Here is a 19,720-nt window from a genome sequence, read left to right on the forward strand (position 1 = left end):
ACATTCCCTCATGATATATATTTGTTAATTTGTGTTGTTTGTTCAGTTTTAATAGTTATAAATATGCTTTATGTCATGTGCTGTGTTGCGTGGGATACACAATGAAGAAATTGATTTCTTAAATTCATTACAGTACCAGTGTAATTATTTTATATTAGCACAAAGATGTATAATACTGAACTGAAGATTTCTGTTGCCAAAGCTGTAGAGAATTGCTAGACTAATAAAGTAAATTCTTCATCAGTTAGTTAATAAGTAAGCTTTTATAACAATTTCTTTGGATGAATAGAAGTTTTGAATTCATGGCTGCATTGCAGTAATAAAAAAATAAAAAAATAAAAATAAAAATAAAATGGCACTTTACTTTCAGCTCAGAATAACTGCAATTCAAGGCCTTAGAGAATACTGTTATTATAAACTTTCCAAGCCACTGTAGTTAGGCTTTTCACTCGGTAAAAGATGCAACCCAGGGGTCATGGTCTGATTATCTAATATAATGAACTGTTATAACAGTACTGCAAAGAAAATTACATAGTTTAGTCACAAAGGTAGTTTATTATTTAACTGACCTCACGTATGAAAAGGCCTGACTATATACAAATGATATTCCAGCTGTCTACACAGTTGTACAAGTCGTAAGGTTAATTCTGCATAGCCGATGAAATTTCAATAAACTTGTTGCTATAAAACTATTCAGATGAATGTTCTTCTCAGACACTTTTATTACAGGTTGGAAAAGAAAAAAAAACTTCATATATATGCCACCAAATACCACTTGAAAATTCAGTGTAAAAATAACATGCATGAGTTTTCCACACGGATGTTGCCATTTTTAATCCTTGGTAGATGAAGGGAACAAGCTTGTGCTGCTTAAGATTTCTGGTTGAAGGGCCCATCAGCAAAGCAAAACCACTGGACTTCCTCCAGGTGCAAATATAGAACTGTGTGCAGAGGTGACAATATGTCTGTGGACACTTTATTTAGGAAGTCATATTCAATTTTACTGCATATGTCAGTCAAACTGCAGCACAAAGGTGAACCCATCCTCTGTTTGTCTCAATCAGATATTCCCATTAGTAACAGCAGTGGGCTGACTATGAAATAAAGTGATTGTGTTCACTCTCTTCAAGCTTCACACAGGCGTGCAGTGGTTTCTTTCTTGCATGTTTTTTTTTTTGCTCACCCTTCCTCGCGTATTTTTATTCCTTAATTAATCTGTGATTACCTCAGATTTGTAAAGTTGACAACGGGATATAACTTGTTTACCCAGTATCGGCTTCCTCCTTGCCTGTGTCCCATGATGAGGTTTCTCCTCTATTCTTACTTCTTGCTTCCTCCTTTCTATTTTATATCCAAGACCACATACACCAGCAGACTGACAGACACCCCTCAGGTTGACTGCAGCTGACCCTACATTTAGAAATGAGGACAAAGGTGTGCAACGAAGCACCCAAAATAAATAGAATGTGACTGATAGCAGCGACCGTCACGCTCGATGCGCAGACAGTAAGGACGAGGGCTGGAGAGGAAATGAGAGGAGCCCTCTCAGAGGAAAGCCAGAGCCATCTGTTGTGAAAGAGTTGTGCCACTGAAATCAGCAAAGCTTCAGTGAACAACCCCAAAACAGCAGCTATTTTTTTTATTTTATCAAACATCTTTATCAATGAATAGGAAAGGGGAAAATATGTTCAATTAACAGCAAGATTTTTTTTTTCATGTTGTACATTGCAAACACATAATTTGTTATTATATATTGGACAAACCTGTTCCATCATACTGGTGTTTTCTACACCACTGCTACCACATTGTATGTATGTGTGTTAGTTTGAAACAACTGATTGCTGCCCATTGACCATAACCTACAACTATATCATCATGTATATTCAAGTCTTACTGATAACTATACCATGGATAAAATGAAATCCCTATGTATGTAAAAAACTTTAAATCAATACAACTGTTAATAATTATATGACAGCCAACTCATTTTAAAGCTACATTAAGTAATTATTGACCACAAGGGGGCAGAAAGACTACACAAAGAGTACATAAACATATTAAATTCATTTTCAGTGAAATTTATTATATAATCACAATCATAGTAAAACATACTTGCATGATCTTCTCCAATTTGTTCAATTAAAACAGTGTAAAAGGATAGTAATAAGAATAATTCAGGCAGCCAAAGGGTTGAAAAGTTCAAATACACAGAAGCAGAAGCAGCTCTGACATAACACGCTCACATGGTTAACATGTTAGCAAACGTAGTTTGTAGACGACATGGACTTCTATTTGGAGTTTCCTGATCACAGAACAGTATTTACTTGATTTACTTTTACATTACATTGCATTTAGCAGACGCTTTTATCCAAAGCGACTTACAGAGGAGGACATAAGCTTTAGTCTTAATTCGGTTTATAAACTCTTGAGAACAATTTCTAGGTCTAGGAGTTACAGTTTACTTACATGCAGCATTTGTCTGTCTGTTTGCTTGAACAACAAGACTCGGATGTTTATATTGAAAAGTTGCTTGATTTGGATTCATTCACCTCGCTATATAAGATTCACTGTTCACTGTCTACAACTTCTATAATGATATGCATGATTTTTTAATTTCTGCTTGGATATTTAATATTCAGCATTCCTGTATTGGTTGTAGGATATACATTAAAAAGAAAAACTGCAACTCTTATACAAGCTAATAAATTAACAAATGTGCTTTTCCTCTCTGCTCTTTTCCTCAGGTCGAGCAAAACTATGAATCTCTGCTCAAAATGTTTTGCAGGTAACTTCTTGTTCCTACAGTATGTGTGTTTGTTTGCTTGACTGATCTTGTGTCTAACATAGACCTGTGTACAGTGAGATGGGGGCCAGGGGTCAAAGAATGTCTCCAGTTATGTAGCTGTACTGAAAAGGACTTGAAGAAAGGGCAGAAGCAAGTCTGAAAAGCAAACTTGGGTAAAGTGGAGTGTTCTGCTCATTGTTATTAATTAGTAAAAAAAACATTTTCTTAGCAATTTATTGTATAACTTTCAGTCAGTTATTTTATTGGTATGTTCTTGACAACCATTAAGCAATGACTATTTTTTTGAGAGATTTGTCCTTCCACATTCAATACTCTTTAGAAGCCTTCAAGCTTGGGACTTTTTGCTGAAGTCTCATCAGAATATTTAGTTCCCTCTCACGCAGGCTATAGTTTGTGCTCTGGCAAAAACAATACCAGAGATATGAGAAGAAAACGATGCCCATTTACATAAGATTTGAACTGTCTACCACTGTTTTTAAGTGAAATTGAGCGTCATCCAAAGATGCATCTGAGTTCCTTCTATGCCACACTTGGATTGGCCTAGTGCCTAAGTTAACGAACCCTTCATACTCAAAGGTTTATACTGCTCATCATTTGACCTTCTCCCCACAGACATTCAGAAGAAACAACCAGACAATGATTGTGCCCCAAAGGCCTCATCAAGCTCCAACGGCAGCCAAGCAGACGTGTTCTGTAATGAAACAAACAGCAGCATTAGTCAGTCACTGATGTCGATGCCTAACACAGAAGACCCTTCGCCAGGGGAGATGGGAGCATCATCTCTACCTGCTAGGGACGGTAAGACAACAGTTAATCAATCAGAAATTATTTCTTGAAAAATTCTTTTGAGCTCAAATAGTGTCGGGCCTGTGTCTCTTTATTATATCAGATGAGTGACTACCCTTGTGGTCAAAACCTCTACAGAGTATTGTATATTTAAGTCCAGGGCATCTTTCTGTAGAAGACTGTTACTAGTCTCTGCCAACAGCAGCAGTAGCAGCAGCTGCAGTGCCCCTTCTCTGGCTATATTTGTCCTCATGGCACAGATAGAAAGAATGATAGGAAAGGGTATCCATTCAGAAGTGAAGGTTTTAAGAGGACGCCTACAATTGCCAGAGCATCGGTCATCTCTATACGGCGACAAGGTTATTTGTGGAGGCCGATCCAGGACAGGACAATAAAATGACTACCAAATGGATGTGTGCAACTTGTGAAAACATTTCCCCACACTAACCTGCTCCTCTGGTACAGCAGGAGTGTTTAGGTTGTAACACAAGTACACAATTATTGCTAGACCTTGTGCGGCTGGCTAGTAAGTTACCCACAAACTCATTAGTCATTGTTCGCTCATTTAAGCTCCATCAAGATACAACTTCCAGTTTAAGTTATGTAAGAAGCCCTATGAAATGAATGACTGAATATCCATCAGCCCTATCTGTACTTGAAGACTGATGCTAAAATGCTATGTGTGTATAAAGTGGTGAAATATGTACAATTGAATTGTTGCATATATAGTGTAAGTGCAACCAATTTTGGTTTCAGGATCAGGTAGATGATACCCCCCCCACTCACACTCACAGTCTGTTTTCTCAGCTGGTTTCAGTCTGCGCGCATGCACACTGTGGTCTCTCCTTCACAGATATCTATCACAGTCTCTGTGGTGGAAAAAAAAACTCACAGCATAATAAAGGATTCCACACTTCTCAGTCACGGTCTTTTCATCCTGCTGCCATGTGGAAAACAGTGCCACGGTATCCTGGCAACAGCCAGAAGAGTCTTCATCAATTCCTCAGGCTGTTACAATTATAAACTAAATAAACTGTTCCTTTCAACCAACACAACATGTGACCTGATCTGTCAATCAGTTGCAGTTTTTCTTTTTTTCATCGATTCTATATAATTTGTGTGAAGTGGGTGCATATACATGATTATGTATATTTTGTATGAATTTAAGATTCGTTTATGTAGTTCGATACTCTATTTTAGATAATTTATTGATCTGTTCTAAATCAGTCTATCTAGGAGGCATTTTGGAATTAATGTCTCATTTTCTCTCTCTTTTTGCTACTTTTCTCCTTATATCTCTCTTCTAGAAGTATCCAACACCGACGCAGTCTTCAGTTCACTCTCCACTCCCACAAAACGCTCATTTGAGTCAGGTATGCCTCAGCTCTACCATTACAATGTCCATTATTGTGTTATGCACTGTGTGCTTGTCATGTCCACTAAAGATGTTGGAGTGGAGGACCCATTAGCACCAATCCAGCATTGGATTAATTCCAGAATGGGCAGGTTAATTGTTCCTCCAGTGGAAATATCATGGCGAAGTATACTGGGGACGCAATAGTGTTTCTGCCAAAGAGGCTACACATGTAAAGCCAATCAAGCAGTTACTTGGATACAAATATGCAGTAGTTACACACTGATATCCTAGACATACAATACAAGCAGACGCAGATTTGTTAAAGTCTCGCTGAAGTGAGCATTGTAGCTCAGTGATGCATTTCTGACTGAGCTAAAACATGTACATGTGTGCATATACCATAGCATTATGAGCAGCATTAATTAAAGTTGTTGAACGAGGCAGGCTTTCTTCCAGTGTAGATTTTCCCTGTATTGTGCTTTTACCCTGAGGTGACAACCTGCTGCACTCACACACGTGAGCACTCATGCATGACTTAAGACAACTGCAGAGTAGGCAAGGCTCAGTAATGGTGTGTGAACATGTTGATCCCTTGGATCATGTGAGCACACGCATGCGCACACAGCATCATTTAAATCTTTTGCTGTGGGTGAGTTGATATTTCATGTTTTCACAGTTCCCCCTAAATGAGGTCCTCTATATTTTAGGTTACGGTTTGGTTTTTGCAACACTCTTAAACCAGTTCAATGCAAATGTGTTGCATTCAAATGTCTCGCCCTCTCTCTTTGTTGTTGACCTGCATTTAAATCTGACATGAGATTTACCAGGATAACAAAAGGCAGGCAATGAAGACCGTTTCTTTTCTCACAACATGTACTTGCACATGTGCAGACACATAAACTCTCACACACATAGGGATCGATGGGGCAGACTACAGGGATCTGGCTGCTCAGCGTGGCCTAGTTCTCAGAGATTTATTGAGCGCTGATCAGCATTCGGCCGGGCCAGGGAAAAAGTCTGCAGGATTGATGAGAAAAGCTGAGTTGAAATTCCAGCCGGCCAGTGGAACTCGCTACATGCTCTTCATGTCTCAGGTGCTGGGTTGACTGTAATCTAATGCAGGGGAACCATTAATCTCCAAAGCACCTATTTTATTTAAGAGGCGTTTTTGTTCCAGTATGCCATCATCTGTTCTCTCCCAGTTGCAGGCTGCATTAAATCACAGATGATGTCTTTATGTATTAAATGAAAGTTGTTATGCAGCCTATTATTGAAAGTCCTAAGTCTTCTCTTGAAATTCTAGTCGAAGCTCCTGTCCTGGACACACGGGAGATGAATGCTTTTTTGGATTATTATGTGGGTAGGGGGGGTAATAAAAAGTTGAGAAGGTTTGGCTGCAAATATATTAAGCAAATTAATTATTTAAAACTACTTCCAGCAGGTCGATTAACCTTCACACTCTTTCATATCTGTGCACCACAACAGAAAACTGATTTCTTCATAGCTATATATATATTTATATTTTTTTTTTCTTTAAATATGCAATACTAACAATATAGTATGGTGGGTATACCCACCAGGGACCTTTCACAATTTCACTACTGATGTTGCAATGTTGCAATACTCCAGAAACTTTTACTTAAAAGTACAAGAACATATAATATTAAAAAGGATTTATGGATTGCGGCTAATAACCCTTTATGTGCATATGCTTATTTGTGTCATAGCCTCGGAGTCAGAAAGTGACATTTCACCCGAGAAGCGAGCAAGAGTGGGTGAGGTGCCAGAGGGTGAGGAGTCTTCATCATCATCGTCATCTTTGTCCGCATCATCCCCATCATCATCATCCTCGTCTCGCAGCGGCTCTAAACAGCGGAGCCGCAAACGTTGCCATCGCTGCCAAACCAAACTGGAGCTGGTACAGCAAGAGCTGGGTTCCTGTCGCTGTGGTATGACAACACAACTCTACATAAACATCCTTTTTAGAACACGCATTTCAAAACATGCACAAGAGCACACACATTAAGCAGCGGTTGCTGTTATTAAAACACTCAGTCACATGCATGAGGTTATAAATGAGTTTTTCAGTGGTTTATATTGGCCTCATGAATACATAAATACATGTTGGTTAACGTCATAACAGTTTTGTGAATTTTATATCCAGCTCAGTGAAATGAATCTACTCCTTTTGCGTGCGTTTATGTGTTGACGGAAATGTCGATGACCAGAATGCTTTTGCTAGCCTTGGGGGACAATTACAGAGAGCCTGAATGTTTCACATTGCACATAAAACATAAGCCAATTACTACGAACACTAATGCAGTTTAAACCAATACTTGGCTTGCTAATCAACTTGTTTGCATACAAATTAAAGTACTTAAAAAGTCACAGATCTTCACTGCTTAAAGACCATCCGCTTAAACCCACGCAATCATTTCTAAATTGGAAATTGACTTGCCTTTTTTTTTTCACCAGGCGCTGCTTAATGCAAAGGCTATCCATCCTCAATAGTCCAGTCCTTACTATGAAAACATGCTTTTTATAGACTGAGGGGGAAATGGTGGCAATTATATTGATTTCTGACTATTGCAGTAATTGCACATTACTTTGTTAATGGCTCTGCAGAATGTCTGACACTGTAAAGCAAGAAGGTCTGATAATGAGTTGAAAGCACAAACACCACTCAGATCATACACGGGAGAGAAAAGATAGCTCCAGTGGAGTATCTGATCCCATGTTGTCACGCTCGGTAGACTCAAAGAGACTTACTACACGCTGACTTACTATAATATTCATCTGACAAGTTGTAAGTGTGACACAGAGTAAAGGCCCTGGATCTTAAAAAACACTTATTCCTGCCTGCCACTTGTCTTTCACAGTACAAGCCCATTTATTGTTTAATTAATTAACCTGCGTTATTGTTGCTTGTTCCTAATCAGAAGTATTATATAGCCATAATGTGACAAAACTTAAAATTACACTGATTAAATCAGCATGATCTCAATACTGATGTGATGCAATGTGTACTTTCTTTTCTCAATAGTTTCTAATTTATAGTGTGAAACTAATAATGTTGAGACTTCTACTGATAGGCTGTAGTATTTCGAATTTACTGTAGGTTGAGTAAATAATCATTACATTTTAATCACATCACACAGTGGGTGCAATCCGTTTGGCCTTGCCAGAATTCTGCATGTCTTGGAGCGGCAGAGAAGATGAAAACAGCTTCAATAATAAGCATGAATATCCTTAAGACAGTAACAGGTTGTGTTAGGATTTTAGTGTATTTCAGCTTGCTCATCTCTGAATGAATGAATCTTGAAATTGCACACACGTAGGCTTTATCGTATTACCCAAAAAGCATTCTCAAATCACTAAATGTCCTTCTAGCTCAATTATGCTTTAAAACTTACAGTGTGCATTTGGAATTTTGTATCGACCAAATGACCATTTGTTGTTTCTAACTTCTGAAAGTCGTGTAAAATATATTAACAGTGGATCTCATGCACATTGCTTCCATTCGTGTCATAGCTGTAGACAGACATAAGGTCGTTTTCTGTAGTTTTATTGCAGTAACCAACTGGAAGTAGTAGTCCCCCCCCGGTTATGGGGTGTCTAGCAGCATCCCTTTAAAAGACTCAAATGTTATACAACTTTGTCCCTTGCACTTTTCACATTTGTGTGTGCTGTAATCACATAGGTTTTAATTGCATAGCAACCAGCTGTCAAACTGGGCTTTTAATCAGCGCTCATTGAATGCCAGCAGTGTTATTATGTGTATTAATGAATGAATTGAAGACGATGTGAGCTAACGAGCTTCTCTGAGCTTATCAAGCCTCCTACAGTGGCAGGGCCTTTTGTTGAGAGTGCTGTGGTAGAGACGGAGAGTCAGTGAGAGAGATGAGGGTTGTCTCCCTTTGTTGAATGGAGTCAAAAGAGGAAGCTATCAACTAGAACGCCTTCTCTGGTAACAAGACGTTTACAAAGGAATTGCTGCAAAGCTATAAATATAATCTGTCCTTGAGTATTTAAGAGGATCCATCTAAAATATTACCACACGCATTTGTTGATTTTTAAAAATGTATATATTTTTGTATAAACTGGGGTGGTTTAAAAAATGTAGAGATACATGCTTAATATACTCTTAGAATATTCTTTTGCATTGTGTGTCACACATTTGCTGAACTTATCAAATTAACACTCTTCCTCTCTTGCACCCGCCCTTCAGGTTATGTCTTCTGTATGCTCCACCGACTTCCAGAGCAACATGAGTGTCTGTTTGACCACCTGGGCCGTGGTCGCCAGGAGGCCGTCCTAAAGATGGTCAAGCTCGACCGCAAGGTGGGCCGCTCATGCCAGCGCATTGGAGAAGAGTGCTCCTGAGCGGCTTTTCCTCCTCTCCAACGAATCTCGGTGTTCAGACGGTGTCTTAGCATTAACAGGGATTAGATTTTTTTTTTTTTTTTTTTCTCATTTTGTTTTTCAAGATTTTTGCAGGTTTTTTGGATACAAACCTCGACCCCTTCTTTAAAATTATTCTCCCTCCTTTTTTTTTTTTTTAAATCCCATTGTTTCTCGTGTCCTGGTTGTTTTGTGCTTTTGTTGGCTTGATCATATCCCTGCTGCTAAGATGCCTTTTGGAAAAATCCCAACCCAGGAATGACAATAAAGAGCAAAGGAAATATACAATTTCTTCTTCTTTTGCAAGTTCCTGACTACACAAGTATGAGCAAAGTAAGGAAGAATGAAAAGATGAAGAGAAGAAATACGCTTTATACAAATGTTTGTCCCGCAAGCCAGTTTAAGACTATACTCTTTACCTCAAAAAAAAAAAAAAAAAAAAGAATGACAAGGAGGAGGGAGAGAAAGAGGAGAAAGGGATGGTTACCCTATGTGTACACATCTGCTTTGGCGCTCTTTAAAGACTGTGCTCTTTACCTCAAAATCAGACAGAGCTGCTTTGTGCTCTGCGCCGAGCATGGACGTTCTGAAGCAAACCGAACTAGCCAGCCTCAGTTTAAGTCAGTGTCTTACCCCCCTGGCCGTCCACTACCCCTAATCCTAAACTTTTAGCACCTGTTAATCATCCACCTCAGGTTATCAGGATATCAAAGCCCAATCTTAACCCCCTCTCCCAACAACTTGCGTCCTTCTCTTTTTCTCCACAGGACACCTTTTACTCCTTTTTATTTTTGTTTTAAGATTGTTCTGAAGGTGATTCTGCTTTGGTGAGGAGGCCATTGTGGACGATGAAACTGGGGTGATACTGTAAGTCCACCATTACGCTGGTGGGAGTGAGCTGGTTGTCCTTGGATTGCACACAGATCTGTCTTCAACGTTGGAATGTGATTGATCAAGACTTAATTCGTTTGTGGATTTTCTCCGTCTTCCTCTTCTGGTCTCAGTCTTTATCTCCTTATTCTCCACAGCCCTCCCACGTGAGACATGTCCTTATCACACCCGTAAGTCTTTTTTTTCAGCGACACATGGATTATGTGTACTGGATGTGTACAAATAGAAGACACCATTTACATGACGGGACATGATGTACATTAAAGTGTGCATCCAATTTATGACTGGACCTGAAATATCTGCATTGTACACATCCACACATTACTATGCTTTTGCAAATACACACTTTTCTGTTGTTTTATGTGCTCAGCTGTTGTTCACATTGAGCACAAGCAGGAAAAATCAAGCTTTGCTGTACACATTGAGTTTGGACTGAGGCTGAGATGGCAGCACGTTACTCAGAGGTTCCTGTTTTAAGATGTGAGGTGATGGTTGTTAAAGTTCAGGTTTTTCATAATGACTTAGGCCTTCATTTCAATTTTTTCACATTTTTAAGGTGATATTTGGCTCCAGGTTCGATACAAGTCTTCATATTGTTTGGGTTTCACTTCGTTTACCAGTACTTTAATGTCCTTCCTTCCTTCAAAGCCCCATGGTGAACTTACATGTATTCTCCTCCCCCTGCCTTTCCCTTTCCTTTCCTTTTCTTGTCTTTCTCTTGTTGATTGCTCTCTTTCCTTTCCTTATTTCACCCCCCTTCTTGCTGTAGATGAGTACGGCTGGGGTGAGCAGAGTGCTAAAATTTTAAATCAGCAAATAATTACTTTGGTTTTCCTGGTGGACTGTGGAAGGAATGAACAGAAACTGCATAATGAATGAATATTCTGTATCTTAAAGAAAATCTTATTTAACCCCTTTTTGCGTTTCACTTACACTTTAGTGTAGAGCTGCTTTATTTTTATTTTTTTTTGGTTGTAATATGGTTATTAAATGGGATGATGGATGTGGAAAATTTGATATTTTTGTTTCCATTGCTTTACTTTTTGCTTCCCTTTTCCAACTTCTTCTTTTACTGAGAAAGAATAAACTGGATTAGACAAAGTGTGAACATCTCTAGTGTACTTATTGACACGATGGAAAGATGAAGGACTGTTTGGGAGTTTATCAGTTTTACCTTCTGGTTTGATTTTGCACTTTCTGTGTGCAAAGAGAAATTGATGAGTGCAATGAAGCATATTTTTCATAAAGTGTATTTTTAATGAATGCATGTGTGAGGTGAGGTTGGTTACGTGTTGAAACCTTCTTGCAACTTGTTGCTGGCTCTCTGCCATGTACTAACATCTTGCCAATTTTTTACAGTGATATAAATGTCTGTTTACTGCTCACAGAGGGCTGCTATAAAGCTACTCTCATTTACTTAACAAATCTGTTTGAGTGTGTTTGTGTGTGTGAACATGTTTGCTCACTAATGGAGAATTTTAACTGAAGAGGCTCTTGATGGTAGGATGAGTCTTGTGGGCTGGCTGCACTAATTAATTTTGTTAAAAAGAAAACATGATCAAAAGACATTTCCAGACGTTGATGTTGGCTGGCTGCCAGAACTTAAACTCTCATAGCCTTTCTCACCCAAACTCAAGACAAAACTTAGCACCTAAATGTGAAGTACTTTCTCCTTTGTCAAGGTGGTTGAAACTCTGAAAACAACCCTGCACAGTTACAGAGAGCATTTAGCTCTCTTAAAACCTGCCCTGTGTGTCCTCCTGTAATTCTCATTTTACATCCCGTTTCGATTTTTCTGTCAAAGTTTCGCAGCTTTGATGTTGGTCCCCACGTTGGTTCATCTGACATGCAGACGACATCACAGGAGATCTCCAAGACTGATAAAGGGATATTTGTTTGATGAAAAATAAAAAAAGTTTGAAATATATAACATCTATATAATCTATTTGGGGCTACCTCTATGCTCTTAACAGCAGGTCATATATTGAAATCCAGTATATGATAACTGACTTTGACCTTGATATGGGGAATTAACATTTATCTCAGACACCCCTTTGTTTCTGACAAAGAGTCCATATTTTCCTGCTTTACATTTTTTTGAATTTGGCTACAATACATTGTTTTAGTTTGTAATCTCTTAAGTCCCCCTCAGGTCTTTTAGAGCCCCCTCTGTGTTTTGTTTGGCAGTGTCTGTACTCTCTTGTGCTGTATGTTGTCTTGACTATATCCTGACACACAGGATAATGCACAGTGCCAGGATTGGGTGGCAACAAGGAGCACGAGATCTGTATTTGCTGGAGGCTGCCTGGTGTTAGAGAGGGATTTGGAAGATAAGATGTTGTGGTCGGTGTAAAGTAATCCCCTTAGAGCTCAACAAACAAGGAAGCCTGCCATTCTCACCGCCTTGATTGGCTAACATCAGTTATAGACGCCATCCTTGTATTGGATTTTGCCTTGTTAAGTACTTTGTCCCTCTTGCTACTCTAGCTGTGCCTTCATGTCTCAACTGCTGCTCATTTCTCTCCTCAGACATACTCTCAAAACCAGCAGTTTGTACTGTACAAGCTTCAAAAATGAGGCACCACTTTTGAATCTGACATTAGAGAAAGAATGATCTCAGACATACAGTAAATGCAGTGCAAGGTGGCAAAATGATCACAGGATCAGTTTCACGGTTTCGTGCATCATAGTCTTCCAGGCAGTGCTGGTGTCACCCAGTGTTATGGTAAAATCACGTATTAGTCTCATTAAATGTGATGAGCACTTGTCATGAAAGCATGTCTGTAATTACATCGGATGCATTACATCCACTTAAGTATAGGTTCTTTTCTCATTTATTATGCAAATAAAAATGGATATACACAAGGACGTCCGATCTTCACAAACATCATATTAGATTTGATGCTTCAAATGTGTCATAAATATGAATGTACCCATTAATATATACTGTATAAGTAAACAGTCTCACTTCAAATTTCACTTTATTAATTCAAGAGACCAGCATATTATGTTAGTTTGGGAAAAGGAAAAAAAATACAGATAAAGCAACTGAGAGAAAAGGAGTTGTGAAATTATCAGGCAACATGTGGTTTGAAGGTCCTGCTTAAATTTGATCATCACCAATAATAATCTTTGGAGAGTCACATTGTGAGTCACATTACTCTTAGGTTAAATTCTGAGGTTACTGGCAGTCACCATCACCCCCCCTCCTAGTCTGCATAATAGATAATAAACTGCTGTGCAATCATATTTAAAAGTTCCCAGATGTGTCTCCCCTTTAGTTTGGAATAACTTGTTTGCGAAAACCTCTCCATGTGAGAAAACCAGATGTTTCAGTCAATAACAATGGATTAAATGACTGTGTAATGTAAAATGAGTCACTTGCAGTGATTAACCAATAGAAAATCACCACCCAACTCTGCTCTTACCGTCCCCTGAGCTCCAAGAAGCTTTGTAGCTTTAAGTGCCAAAAATATCCCTCAGCAGTTACAAAAACAGATCATCAGGTATCCAGAAACACGGCACCAAGTGAATATTTATGTTGTTTCTTTTCTGTTGGGTGTGAAATTAGCCAAGTTTTCCTAACAAATTCTTCAGATCAACGTAAAAGGTGAGGATATGTCTGTGTTGTGGTCATAGCTTGTTTCTGCTGCCCTCAAGTGGCCAAAAAATCAGTTATTCTTGGTAAACACAACAAAACACAAACAAGCTTTCTACAGGTAGCATACATAATGGCAACTTTCTCTGTTTTGTCATAGCTCACCTAAAACACAAACTGTCATTAAATGGGTGGGGCATGTGCAAGTCATCCAATGGAGGTAGTTGGGGAAGCTGCCCCGGCTCATTGGTCATTTTCAACTTGGCCTTGCAGGTGTTTTAGTGCTATTGCCTATTAAAACTGAAAGTATCTTTAGAAGAATAATAAAATAATTGAACTGTATCATCAATCACTTATAAATATCTTTAACATCATGTATTCCTGCTGATTAGCATGCATCAAGAGTTGATGTATTTTTAATATTCTTTGAGTGTAACTCTATGCCCAGAGACACATAAAACATAATCCCCCATCATACCAAAGCTAAAGACTTCAGCACCATTCATCTCAACCACCATTAACTACTACAACCTGACACTATGCTGCAGGAGCTCCAAACAGGCATGATGCTGACATTTGGTCAGGTTTAAGAGGAAATTACCAGCAACAGTGTATGATCAAATCCCAGTGTAGCCATTACTGTCATTTGGGCATTTTTTTCTTTTGCATGTGACCTTTAAGGAAGAAGCTGACTTCACACTTCTCTCCACTTTGTGGATGACTTCAACAGAGTGAGATAAACCACAGAGGATAAGATTTCATTGAAGAATTCCTGATGAATCGAGAGGTCTATATTAGAGTGAGGGGGGCCTCCAAGGACACAAAGAAAGAGGGTCAAAATGACAAACTTGGTTTCACAAAGATAAAGATAATTTTGCAACTAAACTCACATTCAGTATAGACACAGACATTATTTGCCACAGATCAATTGCTCTGCTTCATGACTTAAGAAAACTCAGGAATCCCCAGAGTTAATAACATATTCAAAGCAGCTTGCAGTGCATTAACCCTTACTAAAATGGTTCAAGACATTGCCAAAACTCTTTAGTGGTTGCAGATATCTTGAAAGGTTTCTGTCTAACCCTCAATGTTTTCTTTGCAGCATTTTCTGCTGTTCAGTCTTGCAGAAAATATTGATTTTACATTAGACCTCTGTAAGATCAAGCTACTGGGTAAAGAGCACATTGTCATGTTTTAATTACTTGCACTAAGTAACCATCAACATAAGCACTGACTATTCCATGTCTATTTCTCTTCCCACAACAAGGCCGCAGCATTCGATGGTGCTTAATTTTCTCTCCAAACGGCATTTCCCTTATTAATGTGAAGTCATCGTTTGCTGTGTTCCACTGTAAAGCCTCCATTATTTGGCTGCCTGGGTGGCTGCTGCTATTGATTTCCTGTTTCTCAGTTCTCTAAACAGAGGCCAAACTGGGCAGCTTGTATGGATCTCTCTTTCTCTCTTGTTTGCCTGTCTTTCTCACCTATCCTTTGTCTTCCAAACCTTTATATCTAAAATGTCCCCACTATTTCTTGGTGTAATGTTCTGCTCTACTTCTATCACGGGTATGCTTGGTCTGTTTTGAAGGCCCAGAGGTTAAAAAAGATCCAAAAATCCAGTTTGGACTGAGGAAGAAACTCTTGACAGCGGCAGCATAATAAGCAGCAAAACACACTGCCCACTTCGTACTTCAGTGGATTTTAAAGACCACATTCACTGTTTGACTCTTTTGGTCAAAATTCCCCCTTTTATCAACTGTCTGACATCTGATTGGACGATTGGTTATTGTTACTACTTTGCTGTTGTTTCTTATTTATTACTAGTTCATTACTAGTAAATGTGCTGATGTGCATATATTGCAAAATATAAAATGAAAGGGGCACTTCATTGATTTTACAATCTAAAATAAGTCAACTCCACCTATGATGATGATGTCATCAGGGTTATTTTATACATTGGATTTTAAAGGATGCCAGGCAGGGATTGTCTAACAAGATATCTTGACCTCTGCTTTACCAGTTTTGGTCATTTTTTTCCAAGTCCCCCTAATTTTACTACAATGCTACATTGCTGGAATGCCCTTAAACAGTGAATACAGAAGAAAATTAAAAACTGTCCTTGTGTTACAACTTGATTGCCTAATAATAATTTAACATAATCAGTATGAGTTGCAACACTTAGACCTATTAACTTTTTGTTTTCATTTTGGAGGTTAACAACATCATTTAACCCCCATTCTGTAGAAAAATACATATTTATAAAAATTATAAGTGTTATTATTATTAAATTAAAATTAAAACCTACCATACCATTTGAATGTTTAAATGGGTAACCTCTGATATGAAACCCATATCTGTATTATATTCTAACAACTTGGTTGATTATAATCCATGCAATATGAATAATAAGTTATTACCAGTCATAAGACATTCGTAAAGGCTGTTGTGTCACGATTGCTTGCCCAGTTATCAAGAAGCGTTAACATCACTGTGCTTTTTGCAACCACAATGGAAGAAGACTGTGGTTATGACAGCTCATTCTCTGCTTCAAGCTCACTACGGCTGTTTTGTTTCAGTATCCAGTGGACAAACTTCGCTGTAGGGCTCTGGCAGGGACTGAATACAACCATCATGCTGTTTGTTGATCCCTACACCACAGTCCACATTCACAACCTTGAGAGAGCATGACAGACATTCCAAGTGGAAGTGCGGCGGCACAAGCAGAGACACAGCCTTGTTAGAAGAGTATCGCCAAAATGAATGGGAATGCTGGCACAGACCCCACATTCTGTCTCTAAAATAACATCAGAAAATACAAGTATGAATGTCAATGACCTGAAGTATGTCTCATAACTGGTTTTCTCTATTTTGCTCACATTTCTACAACTGAAAAGAATGAATTTTAATGAGTATATGTGTGTGTTACACCTTGACACAATAAACATAATGAGCAGCAGAAGTGATTTTCTTATTAGTTTATTTGAAATGTATAATGGTTCAACTCTTACAAAGCAGATTTTAATACATCAAGCAGACATTTTAAAAAATAAAGCAAACATACAGTATTTGTTAATAGTAATGATCATACTTGCAATTCGAATTAATATATTATGCATGTAGTACATTATACATAATGTGCTATTAATCTATCTATCCTTTAAGATCTAGGTTTCACATTCTTTAAATAGTAAATACAAAAAATGAACTTTGATACTTCAATTTCATTAGCTGCTTTCACTAAAGAGTTGGGTGGGTGTGAGCTTCCATTTGTGATTTACAGTGTGTGCAAATCACAAACTGTCAGTAGAAACACAGTGGTCAAGAGTGGACATAGGAATTACCATTTCTTTTGGGATAATTTTAAAATCACGTGACTCGTAGTAAGAATTGCTTTGGCCCCTTAATGTCCTCCAGATTTGGGATAATTTTAAATCGTATATCAGGAAGAAATATATCACCTATATATTTCTCATGTGCATTTATCCAATCAGTTTTTAAGCATGTATGTTGTTTTTCCATTTAGGAAATCAAGACACCCAACCGTTCAACTATCGAGCTGAGTCATAGTCCTCCACTATTAGCTGTGGATGCTTCTCCTTGAGGATACAGACAACAGCTGAAAGAACAATCAGTGGTTTCTCTTTTCTCTGCATAGTGTGGGATACAATCCTTTGGCTTTTTTTTTTTTTTTTTTACTTTTAAAGTAAAACAAAGTCAACATTGTACATACAGACTTTACAGACACAAAAGAGCTCTGTATTGGAGCTGATCTGACATAAGTTTTTATCTGCAATGGATGACATCATTTGGTACTTGGATGAATATCAGTCTGCAAATGTCCCTCTGATCTGATTGAACCATTGAACCACATCCTGTTAATTCATTCTCAGAAACTCAACAAAACAGACAAAGCTGATTGGGCTATGTCTAACATACTGTAATTTGGAAATCGTTTTTTAATATCCTGTTGTGATTTTACATGAACTGCTGAAAATATTTATGCCAGAACTAGAACAGAGACACAAAGGAGATGCAAGGGAACATTTTCCTTATGTGGGAAAAATACAGAAATACAAACCCATCTTAGTGAAAGGGATCATCTGTATATGTTTCCCAATCATTTTATGTTCAGTCTCAAGCCTTACTAAGTGGTTTCCCACACATGTTTAAGAGTGATGTGAAAGGATATGTTAAATGTTTAAATATACTTCATAATATGTCAAATTAAAACATTAAAGACCCACTTGTTAAAATGATGGTGACAGATTCAGACAGTACACAGATACTTCCTGCTAAATCCAGCACTGATGCATTGTTCTAACTGTGGTGTGTTATAACAGTGCCTGCAAAGTATCTGCAGCTTTGATACTGCAGCTTATGTCCTGAGCTACTCAGCTATTCTAATGGGGCCACCAAAAATATATTTCTTGATTTCTGTAGGAATGTGGGAGTATTGCATGCTTTTAAATACGCTTGGCTTCAATCAATGTGTATACAAAAATATCTTTTGTATCTTACCATGTCGATACATTCCGGTCTGAGTCTGTGTTTGTGATCCATTCCCATAAATGTCAAGCATATCAAGATCCAAATCTCACTGTTCCCTCAAGGCGATAACTTTCTTTTTTTGTGCTTTCTTTAATGTGGGTGGTTACTTTTGAGCATACATTTCAAATAAAATAGTATTACTAAGCAAATAGGACCAATTGAGACGGAAGAATAAGAGCTGAATAAAAGAAGCATATAAAGTCACACAATTACGTACGTACGTACGTACGCACGCACACACACACACACACACACACACACACACACACACACAGCTACATCAAGTCGAAGAGTCCTTCACTATTAGCTCGATCTAACAGACTTTCATTTGCAACCCTATTTTAGAAACACAGACACACAGTGGGCTAGCCAAGGAAACCATCTACATGGTTTATCAATCAAACAACTGCCATACAATCCATTTCCTTCTCTCTGTCCCAAGTGGGAAACCGATCCAAGTAGACTGTCCATTTCCTGAAATGGGATCTTAGATAAACCCAGGATACAACACCAAGCAGTGTGTGTTCATGTGCTGTATGTGTCTATATGTGGATCTGCATCTTTGTGTGTATGTGTGTGCTGCTAAGGTGTAGTAAATGTCAACCTGCATGAGGTTCTTCATCGTACAAGTTTTTGGATTAGTTATTGTAAAGTGTTAGATGTTAAATGTTTATAAATAACCTTTATAACCTTTTTCTCTTCTGTCCCATTTCTCTGACACAAGCACATCTTATAGCACTCAACATCCAGTGCTTAGGGAAAGTTTGGCCAGTAATTATTTTGTATATCCCATGATATTCTCAAAGCACTCACACATGCACACACAGACACACACAGACTATGGGGGGCATTTTATGCCAGCACACTATATTAAAAATGCGTACACTGCCTATGCGATGACATCAAACGTCTAACGTGCATGTGTAAATTCCATTCTCTTTCAATGGACAGACGGGGGTTGTTGCGCATACGCCTACGTGACGGGTGAACTACGCCTCAAATACGTGACATGAAGACCACGCGTGACTGTTAGGTACAATTCTACATGAGCGTACAGGCACACACTGTGTAGTGTTTGTGGAAATCAGATAGCAAGGGGTCATTCGTGCCGTGCCACGTGCGAACACACGCCTGTGCGCACGCTTGTCTCAATGTACAAATAATTATTCACTTTTATGATGACAAATTTTGAGTTTAACAGCTGCTTTGCTTCACAATTGTAACTCATAACAAGAACATTTCATTTTCCCCGCTGCGCCACCGGCCCCATGACCTGCTGCTGCTGCTTTGGCGCACCGGCTCTTTGTTTTCTGTTCCTGATTTTATTTTAAAT

General features: G+C 38.4%; 1 protein-coding gene across 1 annotated transcript in view; it reads left to right on the top strand.

Moving 5' to 3' along the window:
- The window catches only part of LOC104921781 (AN1-type zinc finger protein 3), a 13,995-nt gene extending 2,737 nt beyond the window's left edge, over positions 1 to 11,258 (top strand). Inside the window, exons 2-6 of the mRNA XM_010734423.3 lie at positions 2,745 to 2,785; positions 3,419 to 3,604; positions 4,900 to 4,965; positions 6,677 to 6,898; positions 9,178 to 11,258. Of these exons, the coding sequence (XP_010732725.2) occupies positions 2,745 to 2,785; positions 3,419 to 3,604; positions 4,900 to 4,965; positions 6,677 to 6,898; positions 9,178 to 9,332 (670 nt within the window). The 3' untranslated portion in view covers positions 9,333 to 11,258. The remainder of the gene's footprint in view (positions 1 to 2,744; positions 2,786 to 3,418; positions 3,605 to 4,899; positions 4,966 to 6,676; positions 6,899 to 9,177) is intronic.
- Positions 11,259 to 19,720: the final 8,462 nt, after the last annotated feature.

This window comes from Larimichthys crocea, chromosome VIII (assembly GCF_000972845.2).
Source record: "Larimichthys crocea isolate SSNF chromosome VIII, L_crocea_2.0, whole genome shotgun sequence".
Lineage (NCBI taxonomy): Eukaryota > Metazoa > Chordata > Actinopteri > Sciaenidae > Larimichthys > Larimichthys crocea.